We start from the raw sequence: 23,279 nt of genomic DNA on the forward strand, positions 1-23,279 counted from the left end.
AAAACATTTAAATGATAACCCATCAAGGTTGAAGAAATACCATTCCCTAACCCAATTTCAGAACGACTGCACTAGTGTAAGCATTTCTTTTTCAGAGGGGATGTGGCAGACAAATGAATGTAAGCATTAATTTAACTAGAGTATATATAGAGGCTCATCATATTTTCCGAATAGCTTATTACAATTTATTTTTAAAATATGTATTTTCACCTTTAAGTACCTTTTTCTTTTTCTGCGTTTGTTTATTTTGTTTCATTTTATTTTGATTTGTTTTGCCTACTTGCTATATAATTCAAACATTTCGAGGATCTTAGTAATATACTGATGCCATTTCTTAAAGATAAACTTGAGTTCTGGTAAAAAAAAGAAAATGAATTCTCACAGAATCTAACGAAACTTACACTGAATGTTCAAGATTACAAATAAATGTCAAGTGCCAAACAATTTTGGAAGAAAATGTATACTGGCTGAGTAATGAGCATAGAAAGATAAGGAAATCAGGGTAGTACTAGCCCCGACACCATGTGTGTTGTCCCATATACATCTATCTGTGTAAGTGATTGTTACTTTACCAAGACTCTGCCAAATTTATGATGATTTTGATGACTCTAGAACCTTGCATTACACAACATTACTTACATGCTATATGATCAACTTTTCTGATCTATTCCACACTTTTTCTTTCACAATGCAATCGCATTACCAGTACTCAATTTTATCTTTAATAACTGGAAATTTAAATGAAAACAAAAATCCAAATCCCCAAATTAGCTAAATTCACATATTAAATAAATCGTAAAGAATGTATTTACACCAACCCGTCACTGGACTTTCGAATGAAACCAGCTTGTTACGATCACCATATAATTATAACCTCGATCGTATTTCCGTATTTTATTGTCCATTATTAAGTAGTCATATATTACAGTAAATAACAGTAGTTGGTCTCATTACATGTACATGATTACACAAAACAAAGAAATAAAAACAAAATTAAACCCCTCAAAGGAGTTTGGAAACTCAAGTTTCATCAATTTTATCTCACTCGTCACGGGATAATTATTACTTTGTTTAATATCATTAGAAACAAAATTACTTGTTCCTCTTTAAAATAGCATATTTGTTATCATTTTGCAGCCACGGAATGAGCAGTATAGTACATCAAAATAAGGGGCAGGGTCAAAAGTAAAATGTTGCAAAGTACACTGGTAAGCACTGGTATTGTTATGCAGTGCATGCACTACGCAGCAGAATGCACAGCCGAACAAGATCAGTGCGTTTTGCAACCTTTTCACTTTAGACCTTGCCCATCATTTTGATGTAATGCTAAGTCTATGACTGAAGAATCCTAACAAATGGGGTATTATTTTAAAGAAGAATAAACACACTTTCTAATAATGCTAAACACAGCGACAATGACGCCATAACAAGAGAGATATCATCATTTAAACTTAAGTTTGCAAACTTTTTTGAGGGGTTTAGAGGAGTGGAAATCTGTCGGATGGAGTTACGTGAGGAATCACTACGTTTGGAGTGGTAATCCAAGCTCAAAAGAGTGGAATCAACTCTCAAAAGAGTTATTTAACCACTTCTTTGGAGTGTGTTTCGCTACAATTTGGATTGAATTAAACTCCAATGCCGGGAAGCGATGCCTATTGTGACTCATATACAGTGAATTCCTACTTCTCTGCATTAAGGCAATATAGATAATAATACTGATAAACATTTCAGAATAAAACAAGCAGCAACTTATAAAAAAATACACTCTGTTTTCGCTCTAGACAAGAGAAATTAACACAAAACATACAAGAGAAATTTAGGAATTTTGAAGCATCCAAAAAAAATTTAAAAATCGATTCACAATTTTACATTATTGCTCGTTAACGTTAAAAATCACATGGGCTTGTAGAGAAAGAGATATTTATAACTTACATATGAAGTTTAGCCTTGTCATAGAACTACCTTGTGAGAGAAACTGCCTGGAAGCAACTGGGAATGTTGATTGCGTTCATGAATTGCACGAATCGATCCAGGGGCGGATCCACGTAGCAATTATTCCTGCCCGCCCCCCCCCCCCCTAGCCCCGCCGGCTGGATCCGCCACTGAATCGATCCAAGTTCATAAAAAGCAGGTAACACGACTACGACAAGAATGTCAAGAAATTTACTCAAGCGTAATTTCAATACCCTATTATTTATTATACAGTCATGTATTAGAAAATATTTTCGGGTTATGCAATATCCGCCAGTGTAATGTTCGTATGTTTTAAAAGGTGATGCACAAGCTAGGTAACTGAAACTTTCTCAATTTGATATCTTGAAACGTCTTGGGGATCATTTTGAAACATCTCCTTTCAATATTTATATCTAAGCAATAGACCTTTATCAACGCGTTATCAGTTTATCTCTTATAGTGTTTACAAGTACAGGTCGAAGTTCATTTCTCAGATTAAAATGAGTTATATTGGGATAACAAATACACAGACAGAATATAACGACAGTAATGGTTGTCTCTGGTACCCATATAGGTAGGCACGTAGCCACGGGGGGGGGGGGGGGGGCATGTGCCCCCAATTTTTTCTCCAACTTGAACTTTTTTAGACCCCTCCCCAGGACGTCGACCAATTACATGTATGTGCCCCCAAACATAATTATAGGCCTATATCAAAGCTGAGAAGATTTCACAATACCTATTACCGACCCGCATTATCAGTTAAGTGTTAACAGGTATATCGATGTTCATTTCTCAGATTAAAACAAGTTATAAGGAGATGCAAATAAACAGACAGAGAATAACAACAGTAATGATTGTTTCTGGTACCATTTTCCATACATTGTTGTAACATAAAGACACAGATAGTATAGTACATAATCTTTGACACTTGGTAAACTCCATTACACTATTGAAGAACTACAACTTATTGCATATTCATAGTCAGGGTAAATCTTTGTAATTCATGTTTGCGTGAGGCTTGTCCAACATAGCATTTTAAAGTAATCAATATTATTGGGATCTCTCTTAACATAGAGCTCACTTTGACCTGACTTGAGCTTTCATGAGTTTCACCCAACAATCTAAAGCAACACTGAGACTTGCATTCAGAAAAAATTGAAATAGCCCATATAGGCCCGGTGAGCTACCAGCATCTCAGCATATGGCATATACTAAAATACGTAACACTTTAATGGGAAATTTCATAACATATGCATATAATCAATGTGTTTTTATCTAGTTTATTTAATTTGTTGGTACATCTTGGTTATCATTTATGAGTTTGCTTAAGGCCTGTCCAACATAGCAACTCATAGTAATCTTTATTCATTGGGATCTCTCCCAATATACCTTCGAGCTCACTTATCGATCATCTTTAAAAGCTTTCATGAGGTTTACCCGACAACACCGAACACCATGAGATTTGAATTCAGACAATATTGAAACAAACAATCTCAAAACACATCAGTTAAACAGCATGCCAGCGATTGCATATTTCATTATGTATAAAATTATGTATAAAAACTTACAATACAAATCAACAGGCAACTTGCAATCAATAGTGAAATTGAATATCTCTAAATATATATCAATAAAATATTCCCTGTGCATGGTTGCATATTTCATAAACGTACTCATAAAACAGAGTTTTGTTTTTTTTTGGTTATTGCATATGAAGGTAGGCCTACATCTATTTTAGCAGTAACTCGAATCGTCGGCCCTCGACGTTTCAATGTTGCATATCAGGCTTGCACGACACGTAGCATCACACGGACCCGCGTCGAATTGGCGATGGTAAAGTCTGAAGAATACGATAACGAGAGGTCAAGGGAAAAAAATCATTGACATTGTTAGAGGCAAACTTATTTAGCAATGCAATCATTAAATATGATCTAACTCATTGGACTTTTTTTCGTGTTTGTTTCCTTCCTCGTTAGGGACCGAGTTGAAAAAGACAGTGGAATATACTTGTTTGATTTCACCTATTTTCTTGTCGTCTTTGCTAGTATCAATAGCAGTGATAAATATCTTTATCATCATAATTGATTGTTGTTATTCTTCTTATTATAATCATTATTGATATTATTATTTATTATTATTATTGTTATTATCATTATAATTACTATCATTATAATTATCATCATTATTATTATCATTATTATTGTTATCACAATCATCATTATTATGATTAGGCCTATCGTTATTTTATTATTATTATTATTGTTATTATTATTATTATTGTTATCATTATTATAATGATTACTACTACTAGTACTACTACAATATCTTTCTCTTAAATTGTACCCATCACAGAATTGTTTTACTTTAATCAAATCTTTATACTACTTGAAATTTTGCTTAATCTCTCACCTAAGATTTAATCATTGACCTTCTAAATTGCCATTGCTTAAAAATGTGATATCTGGAACCACTTCTGAAAAATGAAAAAAAAAAACTAAACTAAAACGAAACATGGCTTTACAACTTGCAAGATGGTATAATGAATAGAAGGAAAACACAAATCAAAACACTTACAAACAACAACAACAACATCAACACGACCGACCAAGAAGAAAACAAGGCAAAACGATTAAAAAAGATACCTGTAAAATTGATTGAAAAGAGTTGTATTTGTCTTCATTTGACCGACGACTCTGTTCCATTCTTCGGGTTGCAATGATGTCATGTTGTAGGTTTGCTGCGAACGAACCAATAATATTACAAACAACAATTTTGGTAAATTCTGAGACATATACTATTCATCGTGACACATTATTTTTTTATCGCTGTGTGATGATTGAAATAATATATCCAGTTTGCGTTCAAAAGGAAAAGAGGGGGAAAAGTACGGGGGAAATAGGTAACATTTTCTTTAAAGCGTATCTGCCATAGTTTACAGGAGGGATTAGACTGCCCTGCAAGGTCACTGGACAGGTGGTTATCTCATCAACTCAGCTCTCAGTTAACATAAGAAAAAGAGGATCATGGGGGACCAATGGTCACCGATTAGGCATGGTTTGTTATATAGAGGGCGCAAGTAGCTACAAGTAGTGTAGTGGGCCTTTAAAGAAACTATAAAGTCCAAGTAGTATTTTGGTAACTTGTTTAGATTGAAAGAAAGAAGAAAGATGTATGGAAGGCTACTTCTGTATCATAGAAAATTATTATAGTCTCATGACGACCATACATTTATAAAACAACAGACAAACAAACAGACAAAACAAAAACCTTTAAAAAAAATCAGATAAAACAAATGGGCGTTTTCAAAGATGGAAGTGTTTAACATTGATTCATAAATACAGTCAAGAAATCTGCACTCTATGCCTATAACTGAATTGTCTTAATGCCATGGAACCTTACAATCATGGACAGAGAAACGCTGTTACCTTGGCGGTGTACTCGTGACGCCATATTGGTTTGTCCGTCAGGTTGGCCTCGGTGAGGTTGAGATAGTAGTTATCATGGTCTAGTACAGCCTGTAAATCAATGGGTAAATTGACGCATTTCTAAATGACATGGGACTTTAAACGGATTATGGACAGCCTAGAATGTATATCATAATAATACCGAGAATTGCGTTTGTGATGGACGTCGAAATTGAACATGATCGCAAAGACGTTTGAAGGAAAAAAAATCACCGTAAGTCTCGCTCAGATCAGTGCAGCGGGTAACCGCGGTGGTTAATTTTTGTTTAGGATGATGAGAGTGTGATACGCTTTATACCACTTCATAATATGTGAACATACCTTAAAGACAATTTCATTTCAGTACTCTTTTGTATATTCCATTGAAATTATTTTCGAATCATGTAATGTGGCTTTGTAATGTTCACACATTTGAATATAGGTGATGAAAAGACCATTTAAAGTGGCGTCGGTTGATTTTTGTAAAAGTTTTTGCGATCGTTCTAATGATAATTTGGCAATTGAACTAATTTCAACAATGGGCTCATTTCAGAAACTACATTTTTTTTTTTTGGGGGGGGGTGGTATATCTATAAGGCAAAATATATTTGTGGAAGTATTCGAGATGTCGCTTTTGGAATAGAAGTACCGGTAATCCTTTAAAACATCTAATCTAGATATTGCAATACCGCTTTTTTTAATATAAATCTCCATCCATAACTTCAGCAAATTATGATTAATCCAGGTACTATAGGCGTATGATGTTGCATGAAATGAAAAGAAGGCTTTTCATCGACTTTTAAATCATTACTCAAAGTCAAATATCCGATTTTATGTACCCAGGTAGAGAGGTTCTGGGCGCTCGGTGTCACGGCTCCTGCAATGTACACCGCGCTGATGGGCCGGAGGGAAGTCGTATTCTCGTAAAAATAAGTATGAACTGATCTCGATGCCTGTGCCCAAAGAATTGTCCCCGAATCGTGCTCTCGCATCTCAAATTTAGAATGAATGCAATGAGAAAGGACAAAAAAGAAAAGATGAAAAATTGTGATGGCGAAAGTGACAAATGATTGTGGATTGTGAATTTTGAAGGCGTACCCAAGTCGAATTAGCGTAGCTGCCATCCAAAGTGTAAACACGGTAACCCGGAAACTGCGTATCGGGCGTGATAGCTCCTGCCACGTAAACGACGTTGATTGGTCGGCGAGTAGTGACGTTTTCGTAAAAGAGGTGGAACTGGTCATGATGGGTGTGGCCAAAGAATTGTCCCCGGATGGTACTCTCGTATCTATAGGTGGAAGTGACGAGCAAAATTTCAAGTTCATCTCAATTATTATTTTTAAAACGGCATCGAAATGTGCATTTCAAAATATGAATTAAAGATAAGGTGAGAACCAACCTATTATGCAGAATAATCCAGTCATTTAAAAATGTATCAAAACTTCTTGGCCATACTATTTAAAGTGCTATCAAGGGGGTGAAAAGTGCTGCCTGACAGCTCATTTTTGTTATAAAACTTCGATGAATTCTCACCTCTTGACGATGAGTTCGTAGTTCTTACTCCAGACCGGTAGAGTACTACTTGGAGGAATGTGGCCCAAGATGTGCACCTTCTCCCCTGTCGCCTCGGCTGCCTGCAGGACGCCGATCAACCACTGCAGCTGACCGTCAGGGTCCGTACCGTTGATCCGCAACCACCTGGGGGAACGAGGTAACAACAAAAATAAAGACATTTCAGACTCTCTTGCCTGTCCGTACTCGGGTGTGTAAAGTGATTTCCTCTCGATTAGTGAATAATATATTACACGTTGTTAAAGAAAGCTTGTGTGGCTAAATTTAAAAGAGCAATGGAGTATAGTCACACGGATAGGTAAAAGACATTAAACAGAGTGGCAAAGACTTTCAAGAAATCAATAATTATTCACAACCGGTTTGTATACCCCAATAATGTTCCATAGGCCTAAATGTAACATTTTTGGAGATTGTAAAACTTTATGTTTTGTTAAATGTTTGTAAATGTTTGTACTTTTCTGGAGATGATAGACAAGGCTATAATGAGACCACCGAAGGTTAATTTTTCAAAAGTCTTTGTGATCCCTATACAACCTAGTCCCTTGGAAAGAATTTAGGACCGTTGGCTTGTGAACCGTGCTTCCAATTGCTTCTTGCTTCATGGACATTCAGGTAAAGATCTCTAATCAACACTTTTTCTTGTAATAACGGGCAATCTCCTCGAGTTTGCTTTATACAGTCATCAAGGCAAACAAAAAGTGGCCCCCGTATACAGTTTTTACTACACACATTCCTCTCTCTCTCTCTCTCGCTCTCGAGGGAGACAAAATGCATGGCCACTATAATAGAGAGGTGGCCACTAAGACAGTTTTGACTGTATACCAATTACCATGTTCTATGGTATGATTTAGCTATAGTTTGACGAAATGTTTCCTTCTTCTTACCAATTCTTTGGGTTTCCAGCATTCGAATTTAGAGAAACAACGCGGAGTCCTGGGTACAAAAGAACATCGTAATAACCACCACTAAATTGAAGAAAATGGAAGAAAAGAATTTGTTTTAAATACCAGGTTTCAAATATATAGAGCTGTCTACTGCCGGAATATGCCTATGGGAAAGTTTGAAAATCAGCATAATATCTAAGTGCTTGAAAATGTGTATTCACATTTCCTAAGCTTCAATACACAGCTCACATGATAGTGAAAAGTGTCGTTTTTCAGTGAATAAACCAACTTGAGACGCAAATCATTTTGTCGTTTAGCGCCACAAAAGCTATATACCATAAACTTCGTATTTCTTATCTGAAAGGTATCTTTTAGTTCGTGCATTTACATACCCCCCCCCCCCCCCCCGATATTAATTTAGGTCTCTGTACAACAATGTTTACTTGATCTGCCATACCCGCAAAAGCGTAGCATAAACGGGAAGAAGGTAAAAAACAAAATGGACGATTGCATCAACGGAATGAAAAGAAAAGTTGAAGAATATGAAGAATGAAAACATGAGATGGTGGGATTAAAAAAGAAGGAAAACAAGAAAGTAAGAAAGAAAGATAAATAAGATAGTAAGGAAGATGGATAAATAGGAAGAAAGAAAGAAAATAAGAATGAAAGAAAGAAAAAATGAAAGAAAGAAAAAGACAATCAAGCGAGAAAAAAACGATGAAACAAGAGAGTGAGATGTTCTTACCGTTGAATGGTTGCACGTGTTGTATTAGGTAGCCAATCAGCTTTGTCTATCCAAGAATCGACCATGTTGTTATATAACCACGTTTCTGATTGGTCACCCTTTATGACGTCAGTAGGTGGAAAACTGATACAAATAATTGTTTGGAAATAATCTGTTAATATTACCAGTTGAATGAAGTTCTATAAACCAATATTTAATACAGATCACTCCCATATTACAACACTTTTATAATATCTTCATAAGAAATTCAATAAAAGAAGTACTGAAAAAGTATGAATTAGAAATAAGAATGTTTGCGGAAGGAAAGGGTGGAGGTTTATAGGTGTATCACTCTTAGAATATGAATTTGGCGAACAAGATCGTGGGAACGTATTCTTTCCTATTCTCCATATACGTGTATTCACGTTGCTCTGCGATATGAGATATGATTATAATGACTCTTAACAATATCATTTAACAAAAACAAAATACTCCGCGGTTTGCCACATTACATCTGGACGAGGCCCAAATAAACCAAACTGAAATAATTAACTATTATTCTGCTTGGGTCTAATTTCATCCTATGTATTAACTTTACTTCTCATCTTGCCTTTCTCTCCTTCAATTTTCCTTCCTCTTCCCCTCTCTCTCTCTCTCTCTCTCTCTCTCTCTCTCTCTATCTATCTCCCTCTCTTGTTTCTCTCTGACCCAGCTGTAGCTGTATTCCCTCCCTCCTGTTGTTGTACATGCAACAGTATACAATGCAATTTATTTTATTCTAAGGGGTCGAATTCACAAGATCTTTGAGTAGATCTTTAATCTGATCCCCACTCAATTTATGTTATTTGTGGTGTCATCTACTGATTTTGATATGTCCACCTTTTTATATTTGTTATACATGTATGCGTTTATTCGCAATTCTATGTGTCTGTTTTTTATATTGAGTGAATAAAGAAATTGATAACGTTGCGCGTCAGTCACCTGTTTACGGGGGCACTTTCGTGGTTGCCAAGAGCGCCGTAAACTTTGACCCCAGGGAAGTATTTTAGTAAGAGGTCGGTGACGAGGTTGAAGATGCCAAGGTTATCGGATCGAGTCTGATTCCAAACATCATGGGCTGGAAGGTCACCGGTCATGTAGATCAGGTCAAGCTGAGAAAAAAAGTGTCAAAATCACAATAAAATCGGAAATAATCAAGATATTCCAACATTTTTGTGGTTGGCTGCTATCGAAGTTCATTCATTGAGAAAATTCTTGATAAGTCATCTGTAATTCATGCTCTTAATACATTTTGCGGAAATCAAAAATATGGGTCCATATACCACCTTATAGGCTTTTACATTGACGATGTCTTTAAGCGCTTTACAAAAATAGTATTACCCTGATCATTGGATTCAAGCCTGCCCGCACACAAGTCATGTTTGTACATTCTCCACTCCCTGGGGAACATTCCAGCCAGTTGCTTTTTACAGACGATCACAATGCCGGGGATCGAACCTACGACCTTCGCATCTCTAGTCAATTACTGTTCGAATCACTCGACACCTCTATTTATAGAGCTACTTTCAAATTTAAAATGACATGCAAGTTTGGTTAGATTTCTTCACCACTTTGATTTGAGGTAATATGTTTCTATATTCTTTTTGTAGCATTGTCGTAAATGTGAATGTATATAAAAATTAATACAATTTTCACTAATAGGTTAGGGCACTTTAAAAAAAACAGAAACTACATAGTTGATTAATGTTTAAGCAAGTCATAATCTACAGAGGACGGCCCATAGATAATCATTGACAATTATGACAAAAAGGGATTTAACTTTTCAACATTAAATAAAAATCTTTTATATATTTTTCTTATTCAAAAAATGTTAACATCTACTAAAGATCCAATGATCAGGAATCCTCTTTTCGAACGGGGTATCATAATTGACGTGTGGGCACACCGCCAACAAAATTATTCAAAGTCAAACGGTAATTTTTGTTCAGGAAATTTCAGAATCCAGTCCAAAATGTAAGGGTCCACAGTCCCAGGAAAAGTTTATTTCTAGTTCCTATATTTGGATAGGAAACTTGATTTTGAAAATTACTTTCTGCCATATACCATTTTTATTTATACAATATTTTATTTTTGGGCCTGTTTACGATTCAACCTAGAATGTGAAAAATTGCATAATGCCCCTTAGATTCGTTCTCTCATGACGCGAGAAACAGTGTAACGCATCATAATGTGAACGAGCCTTTCCAATTTTTCATCTCTTTTGTTGAAATGTATACTGGCAAACGCCTACGTATTGTTCCAGCAGATTTAAGCGGGCATTTGTATCATAGGAGGCGGACTTGCTAGTTGAATTAGAAAATTAAGGATTAAATGCAAATGAACAGGATCATCGTGTGAGAGAAGCTGTGGAAAGGGGTGATATGATTTTTTTTTTTTTTTGGGGGGGGGGGAGGGGGGTGCCTTACTCTTCTATCACCGATCTTCTCATTTTCACTCTTTTTCCACGTCCCCCTCCCACTTCTTAGTCATGTAATTGGGGGCAACATACTCCTGCCTCCTATAATTATGTATACCACTTGTGGAAGACATCATACCTACCTTCTGAGTCTTTGATATTTCTTCTAGAGTGTTGATCATTAGTTTCAATGAAGCATCACAACCTCGTAGATCACCCCATTTACCAGCTCCAGGAACACCGGGTGCTGTCGAAAAGAAGGAGGTGGACGAAAAAAGAAGAAGAAAGGGAGGAGGAAGAGAAGAAGGAGAAGTAGAAGAAGAACAAAATGAAAAGAATAAGGAGGAGGAAAGGGAGAAGGAGGAGGAGGAGAAGGAGGAGGAGAAGGAGGAGGAGAAAAGAGGAAAAAATAAAAAATGAAAAGTAATAATTTTGTTCACAATATCTCTCATATCTGATCCATGCAATCTATATGTATAAGTTATCTGTAATTTATCGTGTAATCATCGGCAATTTCACTTGACTTAATCCGCTCTCGTCCAGTCATTCAATTCTCATTTACTTGATACATTCGCTCTTTTGTACGTATGTCATTCATACACCTCGATGTCCCCTCTCAATCTGGCGCCGCGCGGTCTCACATTTAAAAAGTTATTCCATCCATCCACCATCCACAAAACCATATCGATTTGAATTTGGGTGTATTCGTAAACATCTCGTCCATTCTGAAATAGCGTCTGATGCCCGTTTTATATTCGAGCTGATGACGTATCTAACTACCTTGTTCAACCTGGGACTCGTTTCACAAAGCCTTTTTTCAATGACAAATGACAAAAATCAGTGACAAATCTGCCGATAACCAATCAGAAGCAAGGATTTCGGTAGCTTATAACAAATACTGTCACTTGTCACTGATCTCAAGTTTTGTGAAATGGGGCCCACGCAGGATATATTTACCTGGGGGACCGTCATTCGACCTGCAACAGATGGGTTCTCCGCAGTCGGTGTTCGTCCCTGGCTCGTACATCCGATCAATGTGAAGATCGCTGATGTGGAGAATACGGAGAGTTGGTGATCCTTGCTGCAAACAAAAAAGATAGCCATAGACCACGATTAGGATGATGATAATGATGATGATGGTGGTGATGATGATGACGACGATGATGATGATGATGACGATGATGATGATGATGATGATGATGGTGATAATGATGGTGATGATGATGATGAAGATGATTTAATACTTCATTATGCTTTATTTGCAATCTATAAAGCGAGTGTTGGAAATCAATTTAATAAAAATGTAGTGACGAGAATAATAAGCAAATATTTTTTGTTTATGTTGAAATACAAAATAGAAGTAGAGGAAAACAAAATTAAGACAACGAATTTGAATATTATTAAGTGGAAGAAGACAATTACTAATTTAAAATCTGCTATCAAGTAAATAGAGATATAATTTGATTTGACCTCATTTAGACATAAAGTGCTTTGTTATGAATATTTATGTACCATGATGTTATCCATGATTTTATCTGAATAAAGATTTATTTCCACAAAAAAAAAAAAAAAAAAATGATGATGATGATGACGATGATGATGATGATGATGATGATGATAATGATGGCGATGATGATGATGATGAAGATGATGGTGATACTGGTGACAATGTTGATGATGATGATGATGATACAGATGATGATGATTGTGGTGATCAGGGGCGGATCCAGCCGGCGCAGGGGAGGGGGCCCAATTCCTGAGAAAATATTTAGCGACGAAACAGCCGGCCGATAAAATTTGAAAAATTGCATCCCCCACCCTTTGAGCGCCAGGGGAGGAGGTCCATCTCCACAAGAAAAGGTAAAATTAACGTGTTTTTACTCGTTTTTTTTTTCCCCCAGGGGGTAAAAGTGGGGTGGTGCTCCAGCCCCCTGACCCCCTGTTTCATCCGCCGCTCCTTCAGCTGAATAGAGAGTGGCAAATGAAGGGTTGAGAGTGATGTGAATGAACCACTGCACCACGACAAAAAATCCCTAATATAAATTTCTAAAATTTGAATTTTTCTTACCTTGGGTGGATTCACTGGGGTTACTGGAGGTTTGGGGATGCTCGGAAAGGTCACGTTCCAGTCCGAGTTCGGGTCATAGGTCACTGCGCATGACTCTCCGAGCAACGTCCCACATACCTGATTTGGGCTCAAGTAATGTAAAGCCGCCACATCAACAACCTCATCCTACACAGGAAACAATGATTAAAAAGAAGAACCAAGTTTCAATGACCCTCTATTACCGTTAAAGATCATGGATTTAGTTTTGTTTATTCTATTTTTTCAATATTTTGAAGTGAAATATAATTACCTAAGTGGCCCTGAAACTGAAAGTACACGCCTCTACAATTACTAATACGGGGGGATACACTCGTGACACGTACAGAAATCATTGGTAATGATCTTGCAAAAACTAGTTTTATCCCTTCAAGAAGAAAGTAGGTGAAGTCGTGAAGACGTCTGTCGCTATTGATATCATTTGAGAAAATTATAAGTAGATAAAGTTAGTTATCTTTGCAATCATAAACGGTGCTCCGACATTTTCCCCGGTGACAGTTCAGTCAGTTATAGATGGTTAGGGTTTGAGTTGGATGGAGTGTTGGGGCCAGGGTTTATAAATCGGTTAAAGTGTTTAATGTCACTGGAGCAATGTGTCGCACATCTATGTGTACGTCATAAATATGGAAAATGCGAGCCAGAAGTTACTTGACAACGAAGAAGAAGAAGAAGAAGAAGAAGAAGAAGAAGAAGAAGAAGAAGAAGAAGAAGAAGAAGAAGAAGAAAGAAAGAAAGGAGAAAATAAAAGAAGTAGGAAGAAGAAAGAGGGGAAAAGAAGAAGGAAGTGGAGGAAGAGGAGGGAAGGAGGGGGAGGAGTAGGAAGAGAGGGTAAACGAGAGCACGAAAATAGAAAATAAGAAGAACGGGAAGAATAAGAAAAGGAAGAGGAGGAAGAAAAGGAGGAAGAAGAAGAAACCATCCCTACAAATATATAACACTAACAATAAATTGAACAAACTTAACAGATTAAACCATAGATTTTTCTTTAGGGTACCCAGTTCAATTTTTCACGACTCGCCTTAAATTCTCTGGTGATGTAATCGCACACGCGGTCGTCCTCGATCTTCAAGATCTTGCACACCTCAGCGGCGATGACGGCGATGAGGTCACGTGATTCCTCGGACATAATGACGTCATCGATGGCAGCCATGATGTCCTTGCAGAGGTCACAATCGATATCGAGATGGTAAGTGGATGCTGACTCATGTATGATGTTGTTCCTGTTCAACAAAGTCGAAGTTGAAGAGGAATTACATTTTGGTCGTTTTCTTTCTCATTATCTTTTTTTCGTTGTTTGTTTATTTGCTTGTTTGCTTGTTTATTTCTTCCTATCTCTCTACTTTTTCCCCTTTTATCTATATTTCTATGATTCTTTCTTTCTTTCTTTCTATCTTTCTTTCTCTCTATAACTACCTTTTTGTCTGTCTGATTTTTTTCTTCTATCTATCTTTTTTTTGTCTATCTATCTTTCTTTCTTTCTTGTCCTTTCACTATTCACTTCATTCAATACCATGAACGATATACATTTTATAGACTTTTTTGTAAAACTCTAATTTATTTTCTGTTCAATTTTCTCACTTCTTCTTTTTCCTAATATATTCTCTTCTTCCTATCTCTTCACGTAATCAGTTTTCTTCTGACACGAATTGATTTGCGTTTCCTTTTTTCTATCTTTTTCAACCTCAATATTAGTCTTCCTAGTTTTTTTATAAATGTATTTTTTCATCGGCATAGACATCATCATCATCATCATCATCATCAACAACATCAGTAGTCTTCATCTTCATCAAAATCATCATTTGCCATCATCATCACTATCATCATCATCTTCACCAGTCGGCATTCACTCACATGTACGTGGGATCAAGGAGCGGAGGACTCTGTGAGAGTGATGCGTTGCTATAGGCAAAGAGAAGCGGGGCGATCCGGTGCGCGAAGTAAGTCCTCGTCTCCTTTTCCAGTAGCTGCTCGTGTCTCATTGACGGAATCGGTGAGGAATTCGTCAAGCCAAGATAGCACCAGAAAGAACAGAGTAGGACCAGGAAGGTCGATCTTCTGCAAGCCATGTTGTCCTGACGACGTATAAAAGAGAATTTTTAATCTTATTTCGTGATAAACCGTATTTAATTTCAGCGTTCTAGCTATGTATGCGGCACGCGCCCACATGTAGCGAGAAAATTGCCACCCCCCCCCCCCAAAAAAAAAAGAAAGGGGGGGGGGCAGAGAAAATTAGAAGGAAAATGAAAGGGGTGGTAACTTTAAATAGGATTCAACTTTGCATTTCAAATAGAAAGACCCCCTCAGTATATCACCACTAATATATGAATGGGGATATTAACGTTGGTGAAGTACAGTTAACCCTTAGTATACCGACGCAACCGAAACAGAAACAGAAACAGAAATCTGAAGAAAAAAAATAAGGTATGTCTTCAAAAAACAATACCTTGTAGAATGTAAAAGCTATTTTATTTATTTGTGCATTTCGTGCAATCGTTAATCCACCGTTAAAAGCATGAAAGGAAAATACCATAACAAATATCTTTTTGTACAATCTGACCGACTGTAATCTAACTTTCATTCCATTTTCAAGCCATTCCAGAGATGATAAATAAAACCTTATTAGTATTATTATCATCATCATCATCATTACTATTTTCATCATCACCATGATCGTTTTAATTACCATTGTAATCATCATTATCACCTACTTTTATTCTTGTGTGGAAACCTATGTAGTGCTTCATCATCAGAAAATTCAAACAAACTATTACAACATACTAATGTTGAATAAAAATCTTTAATTACGTGTCATAAAAGTTGATTCTGTTATAATCGAAGTACTTACAATTATAGTTTACAGTAAACATGACACGCGATGGCATAGGCTAATGATGGTATGTAACTCTCCTTTAAAAAAAAATAGGTTATAGTTCACCAAGTATTGTTGTCCATTCATCAAGGAAAATTCCAGCTTACCTTCCCTTCCGGACATCCGAACAAAAATAGTGCTGGGTCAAAGGAAATTATGACAAATTAGCTCTTTGACATTCAATAGTGCGACCCAACTAATTCGTTGAATATTGCGATTTGTTGCTGGGTGCAATTTGAATAGACAATTTTCTGCATCAGTCCTTAAAAACCTGTTTATTCGCTGGGTTTTTTTTCTTTCTATTTTACACGAAGAGCTATCATTTTGTGCATTTATTGACTAATCGCTCCTACCGTGATGAGGTTCAACATAAATTAATTTCCCTATCAGTAAGTTGGAAAAAATAATTTCGTCTCATGGAATTCACTGCTGGTGCATAAAATTAATGATGATAGAGTATTCATTGGGTACAAGGAAGTAAACATTAAATTGCATGCCCATGTGCAGGAGATAGCGATTCTAAAGTGGGGCTCAAGCCCCCCCCCCCCCCCCCTCCATTTTTCCTGATTATAAATACATTTAAACGAGGCATAATATAGATTTAGAAAATGAATGACAATAAATTCTCAAAGACATAATTTAATTATGGGTTACATTTTATTACGAACATAGCCTGTTCCCAATTAAACCCGACACTGGGTCCAAGATCACATTTATAAACAAAGTACACTTTAGACCACAAACCAACATTGTTGTCAAACCCATTTTTTAACAAATCTCGCTCTCGGGATTCAATTTCATTAGCTAAATAGACTAAATACAGATATATATAATTCTTAGCATCATTTTGCCACTATAACATGTATTCATACTACGTACTCGCGTGTATATACTCGTACATAAATTGACAATACTTGTAAATATATACATGTATGTACTATAATCTACTAACATAATACTTACGGGTTACAATAATCACAGGCAAAGGCCGTTAGTTGGTAATTCACAAAGTCATGTAAAATGGCGAAGAAAATCCAAGCTGATTTAATGGAAGCGGGAAATACCGGTATATTGTCCAAGATATTAGCGAAATATTACGAGCACAATGTCGTCTGCTGGTTGTTTTGTATATTGTGCTCGTTTCGGAAGCATTGAACTAGAAACGCGTCATTCGATGATCGAGTGGGCGGGAAAAAAGTAAACAACGAAACTGATACCACGATTGCATATCTCGTGATTGCGTTGTGATATCGAAAACATAAGTATTTAGGCATGTTCTGTAAATGTTCACCGCAAGGGATGTTGAATTCTCAAATAATAATGATAAATGATCAAAAGTAACATTGAAATACTATCATAAAGCGCTATATAAGAAATATAGCTATATTATAATAAATTGTTTACATACAAAATATGCTATTTCCATTTGCTGAATATCGGTATACAGTAAGCAGCAGAAGGGGTGTGAATACTTCCAAGCAAGTAAACTTTGCAGCCACAACATTGTGACCTATCGTTCTTATTGCCATTTATAAATATTTATTCATTCATTTATTAATTGATTTAAGAATATTTCAAACTTGATGCTAATTTTCAGGAGAAAGTTTTTGTTTCTGTTCTTCAAACTACTTTTTTAACAGTGTAAAAGGAGAATGCCGACAGTGGAGTGAAACCGAAAGATAACAATATAGGGCAGGAAACTTAACCGCTTTCGCGCAGTAATCTTAATACCATATGGACATTGCACCGTCATTACGATTTATTGAGTCTATCTTTGATAATTAAACTTGCCAATAATCAACTTATGCGATATCACAAGCAAAATTATAAAGTTTGTAGTTTGATCGTTAGCTAATTATTACATGTTTTAATCACGCATGCGTCGCATTACAAATTGATTAGAACGACGACGAACTTATGGTTGGGGGCAACAAACTTAACTAGAACAATATAGTAAGCAAGGACTCGCGGACCTGAAATAAGTTTCCTCTTACTCAAAACTGATCTAGCTTCGAGTATTAATACGATAATCTCAGTTTCGAGATATTAATATTTGTAACATAAATTTCTAAAGCGCAGAAACTATAAAATATTATATTACACTTCGCTACAAGAACCGATGTGCTTAACATTAATACGGACAGTAACTAAAACATAGATGTGATTTTAGTTTTTATTTAAAATCATGTCGACTATAATAAGTAGGCCTATACTCTATTTACAACACTCCCCTCCCCTTCCTCTGAAGAAAAAAAACAAATCGATTTATGGATACGCCATAATAGGCATTTCAGTATCATTAGCGACTTGCATTATTGAAGAAATAAATACTTAAGATTTAAAACAACACTCTATGTTTATTGTTTGAATGGAGGCTGATGTACCATCTGGAATAGTAGGAAAGGACATCATAATAGGAAAGGCCCTAGGATGGCGTATTGAGGACGCTACGAGAGAGGCATTAATTCTTTATGATTTTTGCTATAGGATTGGACTTTGATTGAATATCGTTCTGCTTGTACTTTGTAGCATTAGAAGATCGCTTGCTGAGCTATGGCCGTTGATGGGATAGTCACAGTTTACTAATAAAGCGATTCGATCATATACATACTGATACATTATGTACATGAAATACAGTCTCCATGTATACTCCAAAACTAAAGCTAAATCACCGTCGAATCACCATTTTAATGGACCAAGGAAAAAAACTAGGAGTTAAATAGCAACAAGAATTGCAAGACATGTACCAGGGGTGGATCTAGGGGGCCCGGCCCCCTCCCTTGGCCAAAAGAATAGGTCCCCCAAAATAGAGATCCATCCCCCCCCCCCCCCCCCCCCCCCCCCCCCCACCCGTTTAGCACCGTAAAATAAATAGAAGTTTTGTGAGATGGGGCCCTGGATGTTCTCATTATCACATGTCTTATCAGCATAATAATTATATTGGTTGCCTACCGAATTGGGGTCCCTTCCTCGCCGCCGGCTGGTTCCGCCCCTGGTCGCCACATAAGTAATTTGCGACACAACTTAAAACATAATATCCAAGATAATTTTTTTCTTTCTTTTAAGTTTCCCATCCCAATCTAAAGCCTCAACTTGTTCTTTATGTCTACCTACATAATTAGACTGCCGACTATAAACGATAAGTATTATAATAGCTCCCATGTCGTCAGGAATAGGTCCGTTAGCTCAACAGGCAGAGCGTCGTGCTAATAACGCGAAGGTCGTGGGTTCGATCCCCACATGGACCAGATCCAGTATTTTTATATTCTATTTTATAATTATTTGAAGGAAAGCTCATTATGAATTATGAAGAATGAATGAATTAGTTCATTCACCTTACGAATAATTCTATTTTAATATTTTATAAGCAAATTTCACACATCAATACCTTGTGAGAAGGATTCCGCCGACCCCCCCCCCCCCCCCCCCCTAAAAAAAAAAATCAAAAATCAAAAAAAAAAAAAAAAAAAAATCTATTTATTGATACGCCACAACAGGAATTTCAGTATCATTAGCGACTTGCATTATTGAAGAAATAAATTGTTTGAATGAAGGCTGATGTACCACGTATTGAGGACGCTACGAAAGAGGCATTAATTCTATTAGTGTGATTCTTGCTATAGGATTGGACTTTGATTGAATATTGTTCTGCTTGTATACTTTAAAATTAGAAGATCGCTTGCTGAGCTATGGCCGTTGATGGGATAGTAACAGTTCACTGATAAAGCGGTTCGATCATACATACTAGTACTGTCAGGATACATCTGCATATAAAACATCATCTAAATGTCTACCTGTATAGTCTAAAAGCTACAACTTCGAACCACCATGTTAAAGGACCGAGGAGTGACCACTTTTTCAAAATTAACATTCTAACATGTTCGCCCCAGCACAGTACAGATTCAATCTCGCATCCTAAAAGTGTTCAATCTGGTACTTTTAAAAAGGGGTCACTCAAAGGTCATTTTGAATTGTGATAAAACATTTTAGTTTTTAGAGTGAACATGTATCTCAGTGTTTAAACCAAAAACATAAGAATTAAATAGCAAGAAAAATGCAAGACATATACCAGGGGCGCCCCCTCCCCTGGCTAAAAAATAGGTCAAAAAAAAGAGCTCCATACCCCTCCCCCCCCCCCCCCCGTTGAGCCCCCAAAATATATAGAAGTTTTGTGACATGGGGCCCTGGATGTTCTCATTATCACATAGCTAGTTGTCTTATCAGCATATTGGTCGCCTACCCCCCCCCCCCCCCCGGCTTATTCGGCCGGCTGGCTGAATCGCCGCTAAATATTTTCTTACGAATTGGGGCCACCTCCCTCGACGCCGCCCCTGGTCGCCACATAAGTAATATGCGACACAACTTAAAGATAGCCGCTGCAAAAAGGACATAATGTCCTTTTTGCAGCCAACATTAAATTCTGTATAACTTTGCAGAAATTATGAATATGTCATGTAAAATATCTGTGAAATTTAAACGTTAGCAGTGTCCTAATATTCAAATTATGCAAGGAAATCTGTTTACTTGCTAGACTTCACTGTCAGACACTATTGAGTGACTGACTTTGTGACTTTTTTTTCTTCTTTGGTAATAAGATACATAGAATGAGCTGTAAAGGGTACATGAGCATGTTTCTACATCAATAACCCACTTCTTGTAATGGCCAAAATTAAACTGATTGAATCTTTGCGCAGCATAAAACGTACGACTATTCGGTACCATGGTCTGAAAATCAGACTATTACTTACTGGCTATATAGCTCTTAAATCGATTCGACAACTAATAGTCGTTATTTTCCCACTTAAAGACATTTTCAAGCCCCCCCCCCCTTTTTTTTTAGGGAAGTTCTAAATTAGTATTTACTTTCAAATGCCGTTGGAATTTAACCTTTTCATTTTTTGGCCTGCAAATGGGATATAGTAGCTTTAAAACACAATATCCAAGATAATTTTGTTCTTTCTTTTTAGTTCCCCATCCCAATTTTAAAGCCTCAACTTGCTCTTTATTTCTACTTACATATAGAGTGCCCACTAGCGTGGAACGAGAGACGCTAAACTATAAGTATTATAATAGCTCCATCGTTGCCAGGAATAGGTCCGTTAGCTCAACAGGCAGAGCGTCGTGCTAATAACGCGAAGGTCGTGGGTTCGATCCCCACATGGACCAGATCCATTATTTTTATATTTTTATATTTCATAACTATTTGAAGGAAGGCTAAATATGAATTATGAAGAATAAATGAATTACTTCATTCACCTTACGAATAATTGTATTTCAATAGTTTAAAAGCAAATTCCACACATCAATACCTTATGCAACTATACATTCATTGTGATGCAACATATCAACTCGTTCATGAAACACTATTGTGCCTTAATGTTTTGAAATTGAAATTTATTTGAATGTGTGTGAACTAAACACTAATAATGCAAATCAACTTTTGTTTGTTTAGGCTTTTCTTTTCCAAATATAAGTGATATTTGCTTTTCCTTCTTAAAACGGCACACTCTTACGACCTGCACAACATATTATTTATATTTGTTAAAACCCTTTCAGGGAACTATATAGAATTAAATAGTCTGTACATAATTGCCATTTTAACTCCCATATCGATATCAATATACACGTATATGACAGAGGCCTAGAGAGGGAAATAGAAATCCCATCCATGCCCAAGCTTCCTATTTACTCAAATGTACCTACTCATCTGATATTTACAAGCCTTCGGATTGCATACTAATTACTTGCAAAGTAAAAGTGAAGTGTGAAATATGGTATATTGCTAGTTTTGCTAAGGAATGTAATTTGTTAATACAACAAAACTTCAAAAACCTGTGAGGGGGTAGTCGCTTGCCATCACCTTCGCCCCTCTCGTTCACTATGCTCCCTCGTCCCCCTCGCTTTGGCGTACTGATGGGGGGGGGGGGGGGTCTTGGGCCAGTTGCCCCCCTAATACAATTCAAACGTTTTTTCTCACCGTAAATTATACTTTTGTATGCGTTTATGGAAAATTTACAGTCAGGCAAAAAGTATTCTTATTAAGAAGCCCCCATGTCAGGGTCCGCCAATTTGCGGGGCTCGAGGGCTCGAGCCCCCCCCCTCACTTTTTTGAATAAGTATGTTTAAGAGAAAAAGAAAGAAAGAAAGACAAAATAGAGACCTGCCAGTGTCACAAATGAGGTATCAAAATATGCTCATTTGACCGTAATTAAATACCTAAAACCCCTGAGCTTCCAGGGGCTCCATCCCTTGACCCCCGCCGGGACTTTACCCTTTGACCTCATGCAAATTTACGCTCCACTCGTTTCGCTCACTATACGCTCTATCTGATCGCTAATGCTTCAGCCCCCCTCCCCACTTTGAAAAACGTTCCGCGGGGCATGCATGTAACATACAAGGGTGGTAGGCGGTGCGGATTCCCCCCCCCCCCCCCCCCCCCCAAATGTTTTTGATCATTACGCCACTGGTCCCTCGCATTCCGCCCCCCCCCCCCCGGTCATGAAAAGAAATCGCCGCCCCTTCCAATTTAACCAAGAATCGTCAATAATGAGTGATCTGAGATGATCTGTTATAAGGTGAGGCTTTGCATGGGGTGTGTATAAATTCATAAGTTTGTGGTTTCACTATGTGGGCAGTCCTTAAAAGGACAGTTTGGTTCGAAAGGGGATAGAACAGCAAAAGGGGTGATAGAGAGAGAGAGAGAGACAGAGAGAGACAGAGACAGAGAGACAGAGAGACAGAGGGAGAGAGAGAGAGAGAGAGAGAGAGGGGGATATTCTTTCAGATTCGTCCTATTGAGGAGTACTACTTGGTATTAAACGAATGATATAATATGAACTTAATGTGTGATCTGTTTCGCTTTGGGGGAAAAGTTACTAACATTTAAAAATATGTCATTTCTAAAAAGTTCTAAAAAAAATTCTTGTAAAATGCTATGAATAAGAGGTTCAAAGGATAAATCTACCCTGATACTAAGTTGGTTTAAGTAAAAGCAGAAAAATGAGAGACACAAGTGGTGAAAGCAGGTGCGTACGCAGGATTTTTTCAAGGGGGGGGGGGGGTTAACATTTATAAATCGGGTCGAAAATTTCGCAACAACTCAGCCAGCCGCTGAATAAGCGGGGGGAGGGGGGGGGGGGGGGGGTCACTTTTTTTTTTAACCCCCAAAAATCGCAACGACTCAGCCGACTGCTGAATAAGCGGGGGGGGGGGGGGGGGGACACTTTTTTAGGTCAGCCATGGGAATATTTTTTTTTTTTTTAATAAATAAAAAAA

General features: G+C 37.1%; 1 protein-coding gene across 3 annotated transcripts; it reads right to left on the reverse strand.

The window, feature by feature from the left end:
- Positions 1–2,654: 2,654 nt before the first annotated feature.
- Positions 2,655–17,195, reverse strand: LOC584906 (sphingomyelin phosphodiesterase). Of its 3 annotated transcripts, XM_030974427.1 has the most exons (14): positions 16,968–17,192; positions 14,987–15,207; positions 14,154–14,355; positions 13,100–13,264; positions 11,989–12,112; positions 11,175–11,278; positions 9,558–9,727; positions 8,598–8,720; positions 7,853–7,933; positions 6,930–7,094; positions 6,495–6,684; positions 5,379–5,468; positions 4,596–4,690; positions 2,655–3,793 (listed from the first exon to the last, which is right to left on the reverse strand). In XM_030974427.1, the coding sequence occupies exons 2-14, from the start codon at positions 15,199–15,201 to the stop codon at positions 3,688–3,690; spliced, it is 1,830 nt and encodes a 609-aa protein (XP_030830287.1). In that variant the 5' UTR covers positions 15,202–15,207; positions 16,968–17,192; the 3' UTR covers positions 2,655–3,687. The 3 variants fall into 3 exon arrangements, with proteins under 3 accessions (XP_030830287.1, XP_030830288.1, XP_030830289.1); XM_030974428.1 differs by lacking the exon at positions 14,987–15,207 and having other exon boundaries at positions 16,968–17,191; XM_030974429.1 differs by lacking the exons at positions 2,655–3,793; positions 4,596–4,690; positions 6,495–6,684 and having other exon boundaries at positions 16,968–17,195.
- Positions 17,196–23,279: the final 6,084 nt, after the last annotated feature.

The sequence above is a fragment of the Strongylocentrotus purpuratus genome, unplaced genomic scaffold, assembly GCF_000002235.5.
Source record: "Strongylocentrotus purpuratus isolate Spur 01 unplaced genomic scaffold, Spur_5.0 spur5_scaffold_7, whole genome shotgun sequence".
Classification (NCBI taxonomy): Eukaryota; Metazoa; Echinodermata; class Echinoidea; order Camarodonta; family Strongylocentrotidae; genus Strongylocentrotus; species Strongylocentrotus purpuratus.